The following is a 12,103-nucleotide window of genomic DNA, read 5'->3' as shown; positions in this document are numbered from 1 at the left end:
GGGATGAAGTGGTATGAGTGAAGTAATAAGGAAAGGTAAGCAGTCAGTTTTACTCTGTTTGCATCATTTCCTCCAAGATGCCGTGTTCAATGGTAATAAGCTGGTGACAGGAGTTCATATGTTTGTGGTCAGCTACCCATTTGCTAGGAACGTAAGATGAACTCTTTCAACAGATGGGCCCCTAGTAACTGGAAATGGAATCCTTCTCATCTTGGAAGTTGAAGAGAAAAATAGGACCCAGAGCATCCAAGATCTCTACACATTCATAGGCTCACCCCTTTCTGTCCCAGAATCCCTTCCTTGAACACACCAAGTTAACATTTCTTTTCAGAATTTGATTTTTATATTATACATAATAGATATTATTTTTGTTGTCCAAGGAGAAAATATTTGGGGGGATTGATTCTTTGTAAAGTGAAAGAGGGAAAACTATATAATTAACACTAATCTAAAATCAATTATTTTGTTTGTTGTTGTTGTTTAAAGACTTTAAGATATGGTCCCAGAGGAGTATTAAAATGGTTTGTAAATACTGTTATTTTTCTTCCACACTGTCAGTCATTGTATTTCAGACTTAAATCTCCACTAAATGGATCAAGTTTGCTGTAAAACAATACCATTCTTGAATAAAGGACATTTGCTCTAACATTTGGCACATTTGCTTATATGAATTAGAAAAGACCTTAAATGTTAATACTTATTTCACAACTGAATTCCAAAATATGGAAACATACAAACAATAGCTCTTGGCTTCTAATAGATAATCAGAAAAAGGAAAAAAAATGGAAGGAATTATCATTAAATAAAGAGAAAGTACCTACTTAGATAAAGAAACCAAATGAGGGCACAAAATACTGAAGTCAGCCATTATCCAGTAGAAAACACACAATGGATCCAAGGGTTAAATGGTCTAGAACTGCAATGAGCTCTAATTTTCAAGGAACAAACTAAGCAAAAGCATGAAGAAGTAAGTGCGATGGGAGCAGGGGATGGGAGCAGGGATGGAAACCAAGAACTCTTCACCAGAAGAACAAACTGAAAGTCTACAGCAATGTAGCCCACAGGTGGCCAATCTCAGTTGATTCTTGCAGGACAAGTAAGTTTTAAAATTATAAGCAAATCTCCAATTGTTACAATTTCCTCTCCATTTGTTAGAGTGGTACAGACTTGTAGCTTTGCTTCAGTAGTTTCAATGTATTCATAAGCTAGTAGGATAGTCATCATGATATAGGCGTCAAATTTCAAAGGGAAAAGTCTGCATATGTAAAATTGAATTGTAAAGGGTCCTTCCCCTTTTATAGATATAGGTAATATAGGAAATCATTAATACTAATTCTAACTGGATAGTTTCATATCCGTAAAATTCATTTTAAAGACAGTAGTAAGTAACAAAATACTTTAGTGTGAATGATACCTGAGGACACAACAGAAAATTGGAAATACGCAGCATAAAGCACATCACAACTGGAGATAGCAACGAGAGACAAGTCTGTACCACAGGGAAGTGCTGTTACTGAGACACTGTGATAAAGTGATGGATAGCCCATCAACAGAGGTGAGGTGCGATTCTTTTTCCTTTCTGGCAATACGCCTGCGGTATTCTGCATGTAAGTTGCATGCCAGTGTCTCCTGCACAGTTTGCTCTTCTGCCTCAATGTGAATGACAGAAGCTCTAGTGGTTTTTCAGTACTGATCTGACAGCTGGTTCATGGGACCACACTGATAAATGCAATTTATCAGCCATTCAGGTCATTCTTACTTGATGAAGGGTCTGTTATCCTCATAGCTAAAGAATGCATAGACATAAAGACAAGAACACCAACATTAGCATTTTATGATAAAGAATTTCCAGTGAAAAAAAAAATATTCTCCTGTTTTCTCACCAAAGATCTTTATTTCCCACCTCCCTAAGAGGCATCATAACCTTCCCTTTATATCTAGAAGTAAATCCGAAAATGACCATGAGAACTTAAATACCAGGGAATAAAACCAATTTTACAATACTTCAATATCCCATCTGAGACTCAGCAATTCCATTTTTTCATCATGTGCTCAAATTACTTTTGACTTGACAGAGACATTTATTTCTTAGAGATCACATTTCTCTAGAGAATGAGAAATTTTATGAGTAATCTGAAAAAAAGGCTTGGGGGCATGCTTAAAATGATAGATGTCATGTCACTTAAAGGTATCCCTTATTCTGTAATATTAGTGGGTGAGATGACTTAATTATGGACAATATGCCTCTAAGTAATTTTAACACAGAGATGATGATTAGCCTGAGTTAAATCTGATCACTACAGCTCTTTTTTTTTTTCTTTCTTCTTGCCAGAAGCAATATATTTTCCTGCATTATGAATACACAAATAATGCTCTCCGAAAGGCCCATCTGTGATAAATTTTGAATAAAGAGAACCACTGTAAAAACTCTCTCTCCAGAATAACCAGACAGTAAATATTGGAATAAGAGCCTGGTACGTGAAGCCTGCTTGCCTCAGATTTACATATATACCAGTGCAGTAATTTACTAGATATTTGATGTCAGGCAGAAGCTAATTAACTTTTTGTTGTGTCATTTTATGCATCTACAAAGTGGTCATAATTGGAATCCAGGATTATTTTCTATCATTCTTGTAAACAATGCAAGTTTTTCTTTTTTGTGGGGCAGGGTCTGATCAATAAAATACTCTCAGCATTACCAAATTGTCTAAAGCTAAACTAAAACAAAATATTAATTTCTTACCCAAAGGAGAAAGCAATCAATAGTTATATATTAAGTAGTTAAATGCCTGATAAGATGTTTAGGAAGGAATATGATGCAAGGAAAGAGATGTGGCTGAAATAAATCCGTAGATGAAGCAGGGAGCAAATGGATTTGTGTACTCCATGTGGTGATTGCTAATCACAGCTGGATATTTAAATTCATCAAACAGGATAAGGTCGAAAATTCCATCTCTAAGTCACATCAGTCATAATGCAAATGATCCAAAACCTCACATGGGTGGTACATATGACACTAGATGAAACAGTTCTAGAATATTCCATCATCACTGAAAAGTTCTATTGGATAATGCTGAACTAAGACAGTTTAAAAGCATTTTAGGCCAATAAATGTAATTGCTAGAGAGGTTTAAATTATGCCGTGAAGATAGAAAATTTTCTAAAAATTGTGTGTGTGTTTGTTATAATGTACCCAGATAGAAAAATCATGTACTTGCTATATAAGTTACAAAACACAACGGTAATATTTATTGTTCTGTCTATTCCATTGCATCAATGTATTTTTATCTATTATGTCAAGTTCACGATTAGAAATACATTCTAAACTAATTAACCTGGAATAGTGTCAAGCAGATAGATACAGTGGTTAGCAAGTAGAGATGCAGGCAAAAACACTTTACAAAATCGTGTCAAGGCTTACAAATATTTTTAAAAATAACCAGCTTGCAGTATGACGGCTGAAGTGTCACATTTTACCTTCAGAATGAAATGTCACAAGAGAGAAATCAAAGTGGGATTCAGCAATTTCTACGGGCGACGTGAGGAACATCAGCTGCTGCAGCAAGCAGAGTCGGCTAAAACCAGCTTCACTCAGTTACTGCAGATGTGTGTTGAGCAATGTTCACTGGGATGTGAACAGAAATGAGTGTGACATTTCTAGGTCTTACCAATTAAGGAATTGGATTAGGGCTTGCTCTGCCATTTGTTCTTCCTTTTGACTTGGAGAAAAAAGACAATAGAGCCTCGTATGCCAAAATAGAAACTGCTTAGTAATGTTGAGTTGATGCTACCTGTCCCAAACTCTCATTGAAAACAATTCAAACCATTGCATTTTGATGTGTTTTTACAGTGGCTTACCAACAATATAATTTTTATCTTTTATAATTCTAAGGTTATATTTCACATAGAAATTCATACTTACAGACAAAAAGAAACATTTGTGAGTTTAACTATAGCAGGATATAATTAGCATACAATGATTTTAAATCTACAGATCACTTTAGACTGCCTAAATCAATAATTTATAACATTTTTTCCAGATATTACATTACCTTAGAGAATTTAGAATTGTTTATCTCTCTCTAAATTCAAATTAAACAATGATAATGTTGTCATCACTTACCACATATACTTTTGATTTCTTTGTCTGTATTTTAAAAACATATTTATAAAATAGATTTCTAACACTGAATAATTTTCATTGTGGTTATGTGTCATTGATAAACACTAGTCTCACTGTAGACCGTAATTTCATTGCCATTATGTTAAGTATTTATGGCATTATGGATACTCAGCTTTAAAAATGTTCTTGGTGCAGACTAACAGATCCTTATGGGTTATCTTTTAATTTAAATTAATTTGTTGAAAATAAAGCAAAATATACATATAACTTTAAAGACAAATGGGAAGATAGTCCTGTTTTCAAAAGTTTATTTTTGGGAAAATGTTTTGTTTTATTCTCACTGATACTTAAATTTTTATTTAAATATCATAAAATTTACCCAAAAGTTGACTTTATTGTCTAGGTGAGAATATTTACTTGTCTCTGTCACTTTGAAAAATAAAAACTACAAGCAGCATAACAAGCTATAAAATTGTAACTTTGTGAACACTTAGCTCACTGTGACTCTTCAAGAGAGGTTTCTTAATCAAAACATTAACTTATAAACAGAATAATGTAATAAGTCAAATTATCAATATTGATGATGAATGAGCAAACCTAGTTAGTTCCAAGATGTTCTTTCTCTTTTTTAAGGAAATATCAGGTCTATGCAGAGAATTATTTTAGGCATGTGCTTTTGGGAGAAATTATACTCGGAAATGAAAGGTATAAAGGTAATAAATTATTTAGAGAGTTAAAAATATCCCCTTCTAATATTGTTTCCTTTTGAAAAGTACTAAATATTTTTTTTGTACCAGGTAAGGTGAGGTGTGACGAAAGATGGAGTGATGAGAAATACGTTTGTTAGTTTAATCCTCAAAGATCTAGTCATTGATAAGCTACAGCAACTAATGGAAAAGGAAGGATGCAGGTTACAGCAACTAATGGAAAAGGAAGGATGTAGGCCAAACTGCTAATCCCATCAACTCAGAGCGCAGTACAAGTTGGGATGCGCCAATCCTCTGGTTAGCCTTTGTGCTTGTTAAGTGAAATGTATGCTTAACAGAGCCAGAGAGGGGTCACCATCCTTACTAGCCTCTTGACACTGCCAGGTTTAGAAGACTGGATTTCCTTTCCCGGGTAGGGACTAATTCCAACAAAGAAATGAAACTTCCCTTTGGCTTAAATTCTTCTGAGCGACAATAATAACCTGTGAGAAAAACTTTTGTGTTTTTATATTTATGCTACATTAGCATTGAAAATGCTTGATCAACTGATGAGCTATTACAGAAGCCCAGCCTTCTCTGTGCTTCTTTTTCAAGTATACCCAAATTTATATAGCAGACTATATTTTCATTTTGTGTATTACTATAGGAAGGTTAAAAGATATTTAGAGTGTAATCCAAAAGTCTGAGTAAAATAAATATGATGCATCTTTTATATCTGTACATTTAAATCACTAAGCACATTAAAAATTCTTAAAAAATATTAAACATGTATAATATAAACACAGAAACCATGAATAATAAAATGGTTATACTTTAACTACAGATTTCACTGGTACTGAATTATCACTGTTAAAAAGCTATATTCCTATGCAATTTATCAAGAAGAGAAGAAACTGAACTTTATCAATAAAACAAATAATTTAAAATATAAACATCTTTATTCCTGTGGCTCTGTGTAACTGCAACAAAACTGAAGATTTAGAACCAAAACACCAAAACTAAACCTTTAATCTGCAATTAAGAAGAATTAATAAATCAGACTCAATAAGTGTCAAATCAATGCCTTATTTTTGATTATAATATTCTATAGTTGTAGGGCTGGAGAGATGGCTCAGTGGTTAAGATCACTAGTGCTCTTCCTGAGTTCAATTCACAGCACCCCCTGTGGCTACTCTTGCCTGTCTGTAATTCGAGTTCCAGGAGATATGATTTCCTCACACAGACATACAGGCAAGCAAAACATGAACATATATGAAATAAAAATAAATAAAATTGGAATATATTTGTATAGTTGAGTGTTATTTAAAGTTTTATAACTCAATATCATCTGATCAAAAAATGATATGTGAGAGCTTATGAGTACCAATAAGGAGAATAAATAATGAAAAATTAAATGATACAAGGATACTTCTTACTTATTAGCAGTTAATATTTTCATCTGTCAAATATGTAAGCAGATAAATTGGTAGGTGACAAGAAAATAGAGTATGAAATTTGTGGTTCTTTTGATGGAACTTAATAACACATTTATTCCTTTATGTTATTTTTTATTATTGTTGACATGTGAAATGCTGAAAGCTTTTTGAGAATTTTAAACCAGCCTATCTTGAGTCTGAATGCCTTCCAAATATGTTATCAACTACAATCTTGGGCTAATAACCAAAATTCCCAACAGCTAACAGCCCTTTATTTCTGGAAATACACCTGAGTGTAGGTGTATTTCTTCATGTATACAGTTTCTTCATGGGCTGCTATGGGGGTTGAATATAAGAGCCCAGCACATTTGTGCATAAGAATGTCTAAACACTGAAAAGACACAAAAGTCAGTATGAAAGTACAATATAGTATTTGCTATTAGGCAACCTTTTGTGCTCTTATTTTTGTGACCCTGTGGCCTCTAAAGCTGCTGAAGAGAAACTGAAAACACACACACACACACACACACACACACACACACACACACACACTGCTCCCCTAGGTCTCCACTAATTATCCCCTGGAAACTGAATGCAAATCCAAGGAAGATAAAATATCCACTGCACTGACTATTTTTGAGCTGATTAAAAAAAAAAAAAACTTATATGTAAAGAGGATAATGTCATAGGAAACATCGTTTTCATTTAGTAAATAAGTTTAGGCTCAGTAAATGTTATGCATTTTATTATTCCCAATTGAAACATAGGCATTTTCAAGTTGAAAATAAATGTTCAAAGAGAAACCCACCAATTATTTTATAAAATATATTACAGCACGGTGTTCACAAGTCTACTTGTAATGGATCTTGTCTGTGGGAGCAAAGGGAGAGCAGAGAGGAAGCTCCGTGCAGGAGGGAGTCCAGCAGGGAAACGAGATGTTCAGTCAAGCATCCAAAGAGAACAAGCATACAACGTGAATAGAAAACCATAAGGCAAATATAACATATTATAGAAAATAAATGTAAATGGGGAAAGTGGTTTTAAATTCTGGTTTAAGAAACTATCCCACAGTCCCGGAGCAGTAGTGGCACAGGCCTTTAAGCCCAGCACTCCAGGAGGCAGAGGTAGGCAGATCTCTGTGAGTTCAAGGCCAGCCTTGTCAAGGAGTGAGTTTGAATTTCTCATGAAAAATGTGAAATCATATACAATAGAAGAAAATGTTGATACTTTAATATAATTGTACAGATATACTCGAACACACACATGTAATTAAAAATTACAAGGAATAAATATTTGTTAGGTCAAGCCATCTCTTAGTAGTAAAACAACAGAATAGGAAAGCTAGCAGGGACTATAACAAATACAACACCTCATTAAAAAGTAAGGAGTCCAGTAGGAAAAAAATGATGTTAATAATTTCACTATGTAGGCTTCTGATGAAAACTAGGGAGTTTTTTTGTTTTTTTTTTTTTTTTTTTTTAGTACATAATGATAGAATGAGCAATCTTTTATAAACTCTTCTACAGCTAATCAAGCAATACGCAATGAATTCAACGAAAGCATAAACAAAGCAAACATAAAACAGCTAGGAATTGAATAAATCCAGTGTCAATCACTTTTTTAAAAGAAAATGAACCAGTTTTCATATTATAGTTTGGTATAAATGATACATTAGTGCTTAATAATATCAATAATTTTGCCAACAAATGGTTTCTATTATGTTCCTGTTTTATTTTCCTAATATCATAATTAAACAACTGAGCTTTAAGCACAGGTCAATCTCAGTTCTTTTATAGAGAAGACTTAGTGCCAGCATTTCAAAATAGCTGGCTTTAAACACCAGCCTCCATAGGCAGATGTGAAGAGTGTTCCGGAATGCTTAATTTAGCAGCACATGAACAAAAAGGTGCTGGAGACTTTGATGACAGATCCTTTAAAAAAAAACACACATAACTGTGTAGTGGGAAGACTCAACCGTCATTGGGAGTTAGCCAAGAGAAAATTAGATTAGGAAATGTCCTGGTGTGGACTGAGCAGCTCAAGATGCCTGCCACGCCTCTGTACTGTCTGCACATTTAATTACAAATAGAGTAGCTTTATAAATAGCCTTTCATTTTAGGTCACCATTGACATCTACATTCAGCACTTTTCAAACATGGATAGAAAAAAATATGATTTAAAAACAAAGTAACATTGCAATTGCAAGCCACTCTGAAGAAAAAAAAAATAGAAGAATAAGAAAAAAATATTTATTTCTCCCTCTTATTTGTGCTTAGAGAAACGTATTACTTCAAATATAGAGAAGCTAAAATGTAAGTTAGGAAAACATTTGAGACAATTAATTTTCCAATCAGGGGATCCATAGTAGTAAACCAATACTGAAGAAAAAAATCAATATACATAACACTAAATACAAACAGAAAGGTAGCTGGATTTATGCTCTGTGAATCTCAAAATGAAATTATGTTTCTCACCACTGCAAGGGTTTGTACAACACTTATAACTGGGATATCTTATAAGTTACTTGGAGAAATATGTTTGTCCTACCACAAGATGTGTTACCACCCACTTATTAAATATCTGAGTTAAACACCCTAGAGCCACATCCTTTTCTCCTATACATTCTATAAAATTATCTACAGAGTCAATAAACATATAGCTCCCCTATCTGTTAAAACTAGAGCTTGGTGCATTCTGCGTGTACAAGTGCCTGAATTCAAACCTTCATGCACACATGTGTGTGCTGAAAAAATTAATAGACAATTAAGAATATAAATGAAATCTAAATTCATACATTAATGCATGTAAAGTATGCGATTAAACTGGAGTCCAAATGGTGTTTAATTGCAGCTATTCTCAGACATTTTACACTTTCTTAAAGCTCTACATTTTACTCTTTGGGGGGGGGAAATCACAGTTCTATGAGCACCTAATTTATATTCAGACTATAAAGCTTTCGAGTCTGGTGGCACACTTCCTGTGAAATATAAAAGCAATCTGAGTCCAAGGTCTAGGTAAAGAACAAAGGAGATGCTAATTTTTACATTTTCATTATTAAGAAGAAATTTCCCCCTAGGAAGTTGTTCAGGATTTCTCATACATCCTTGGATAGCCATTGCTGCTCCCATATCTGATATAAACCTAATTATTTGGAGGGAAGAATGAGAAAGATAATTTAATCTCAAGGTATAGTGCATAATAGTGTGCTTACAACTCTCATCCTTCAAACTGGTTTCTCAAATGTCAGCTCCCAGTGTATGGAGTGTGCTGAATGCATTTATTCATAAAACATGGTTCTCAGGAAGATATGGGAAGTTTAATGCATTTTAAACAAGATGCCTCCAAAAGGGGACCCTCCCTTTAATACTTCAGAGCATTCAAAATTATAGCCTAAAAACGCAGCCTGCGAAGGGATTGTCAACATCACTGCCTGAGTGCAAGGCTCTGTGAAGCTGAGGCTGACTCTTAGCTTTTAAATGCTGGCATCAAGATAATCAGTGATGGACTCAGTAATGCTTAAGGGGTTTTGTAAGGAGCGTGAACTGAATCTAGTTGTCTAACAATCCACAGAGCTCGGGAGCTGTTTAGACTGTAGCACTCTTCACTTCAGTTATTTCTGATAAGAGCAAGGCATGTTATATATACATCATGAAAATAGAGGGCAGTGGGCAGGGGGAAGACAAATCACAGACACGTACAGAATTATCTTAAAGAGTATCTTTCATGTAATGAACAACAAAAGTATTATTGATTCTAATTCTAAGCATGAATGCATTAATCATACATATTAGAAAAATATTTGTTTGAAAAAGTAAGAACATAATAATACCCCTCACAGGCTCATGTCTGAACACATGATTATTTGTTGGGGGGACTGTTTGGGAAGGGCTAGAAAGTATGGTCTTGTTAGAAGTGCGATATTGGAGGTGGGCTTTGGTGATTGAAACACCCATTCCTCTCTTTCTCCCTCCCTCCTTTCTTTCTTTCTTCCTTTTTTTTTTTTTTTTTTTTTTTTTTTTTTTTTTTTTTTTTTTTTTTTTTTGTTTTTAAGACAGTGTTTCTCTCTGTAGCCTTGGCTGTCCTGGACTTGGTTTGTCATCCAAGCTGGCCTTGAACTCACCAATAATGAATAAGGAATAAAAATGTTACTGGTATAGTGGCTCCTGCCTTCAATCTTAGCATTGGAGACAGAAACAGAAGGTCTTTGTAACTTTGAGGATAGCCTTGTCTACATAGAGAGTTCAAATACAGCCAGGGCTGCCTAGTAAGACCCTGTGTCAAAAGGACAGATAGAAAGAAAAATGTCCCAAAACCTTTTCCTCACTACCCAACTAAAAAAACTTTAAAGTTTATGAACATTTTTATTCACTGTGACTTTGTGCCAGATTTATGTTCTCATAAAGTTTAGACTCTTTTCATATTATTGCTGTGACAGAGATATAAAAAAATGAGATAATTTTGAAATGTAGGCTGTATATTTATATACAGGCTATATATATATATATATATCTTGATATATTAATATTAAGGAAAGTATAAACATTAAGATCTTACTGTGATATTGTTTTATTTGTCAAGTTTAGAGCAATTTCCCTACCCTTTTATAGAACCCAATTGCTCTTGACTCCATAAAGTATTCATAGACTACTGATCAAGCTGAATATAATTATGACTTAATTGTTTCTATCAACATTTAGAAACATATTACTCAAATAAAGTCTACCTTTTTAAAAGGCACAGTTATTTCAGGCATTGTTAGCCTTCTTAGGCTTGCCTCTAAAGTCTTCTGAAGCTTTCTCAGGCTTCTTTACACATGGCAGGTGTGAAAGCTTGCTGAGGGCGCACTGTTTTCCTACTCAAACTACAGAACTTGCTATTTATTAATCAAATGAGCATTTCACGCCCGGAGACATTTTTTTTCCATAAAAGTCCCTTTCTCTTTTAAAAAGAGGATCATGTGATGCACAATTTTACTCACATCATATGGTAAATAAAGCCACACAAATTGTAAGAAGGTTTTTGATAGAAACTGAGTGCAGCTTCACTGTAGAAAATGCAAAGACCCAGAGGTGGCAGAGTATTTCTACACAGAGGGGCTAAACTAAATAATCAAAGCATGACAGGCACAGCCATGCAAGTCTACCACTGGACAGTCTCAGGAGATGGAGTCCCTAGGGTCACTTGAGTCCACCAGTTCACATCTAACCCAGGGAAGACTACACCTCCAATTTTTTAAAAAAGATAATACTCTACAATGTGCACCAAGTATATAATGTGGGTTTTTGTCACATATGGTTACCATTAATTGTGCAAAACTCTATACAGTAGATGTACTTATTTCCCAATCATAGAAAAAACTGCTTGCAAACCCTTGGAATAACTTGACAAGGTCATACAACCAACCTTCCCAAGACTGGACACATACGCACATCCAAAGAAGACAGAAGTTGAATAGTTACTACCATTTCTCAGTACCCACACTGACAAGTATGAATGAGGAAGGGGAAGCTAAGTGGCTCCGCTTAGCACTCAGTTGGATGATGAAAAGAAATTATGAATGGGCAAAGTCAGAGGCTTGTATATAGAAACCTGCTCATAGACAAAAGGAAAACACTAACTATAGGAAGTGCACAAAAAGGCTAATTTCCTCATATTTCCAAATGGACACAAACTCTTATTCTTTAAAATAACTCATGATGTTATTTGTCAAAAATTAGTTTAAATCATTATATTTTATAATAGAAAATGTGTGATTAGAGAAACTGTCAGTTTTTATTTTGAAAGTAAATATTGAGTGGTCTAAAGATTCTTCACAAAGTAAAACTTTGCATCCATCATGAATTTTGGCTGGCAAAATT

The 12,103-nt window shown here is 34.2% G+C and overlaps 1 protein-coding gene across 1 annotated transcript in view; it reads right to left on the bottom strand.

Moving 5' to 3' along the window:
• The window catches only part of Adgrl3 (adhesion G protein-coupled receptor L3), a 438,014-nt gene that overhangs the window by 36,628 nt on the left and 389,283 nt on the right, over positions 1-12,103 (bottom strand). The window contains exon 19 of the mRNA XM_051170906.1: positions 1,760-1,786. Within this exon, the coding sequence (XP_051026863.1) occupies positions 1,760-1,786 (27 nt within the window). The remainder of the gene's footprint in view (positions 1-1,759; positions 1,787-12,103) is intronic.

The sequence above is a fragment of the Acomys russatus genome, chromosome 28 (genome assembly GCF_903995435.1).
Source record: "Acomys russatus chromosome 28, mAcoRus1.1, whole genome shotgun sequence".
NCBI classification, from domain to species: domain Eukaryota; kingdom Metazoa; phylum Chordata; class Mammalia; order Rodentia; family Muridae; genus Acomys; species Acomys russatus.
This window is presented reverse-complemented; position numbering and strand designations above follow the sequence as displayed.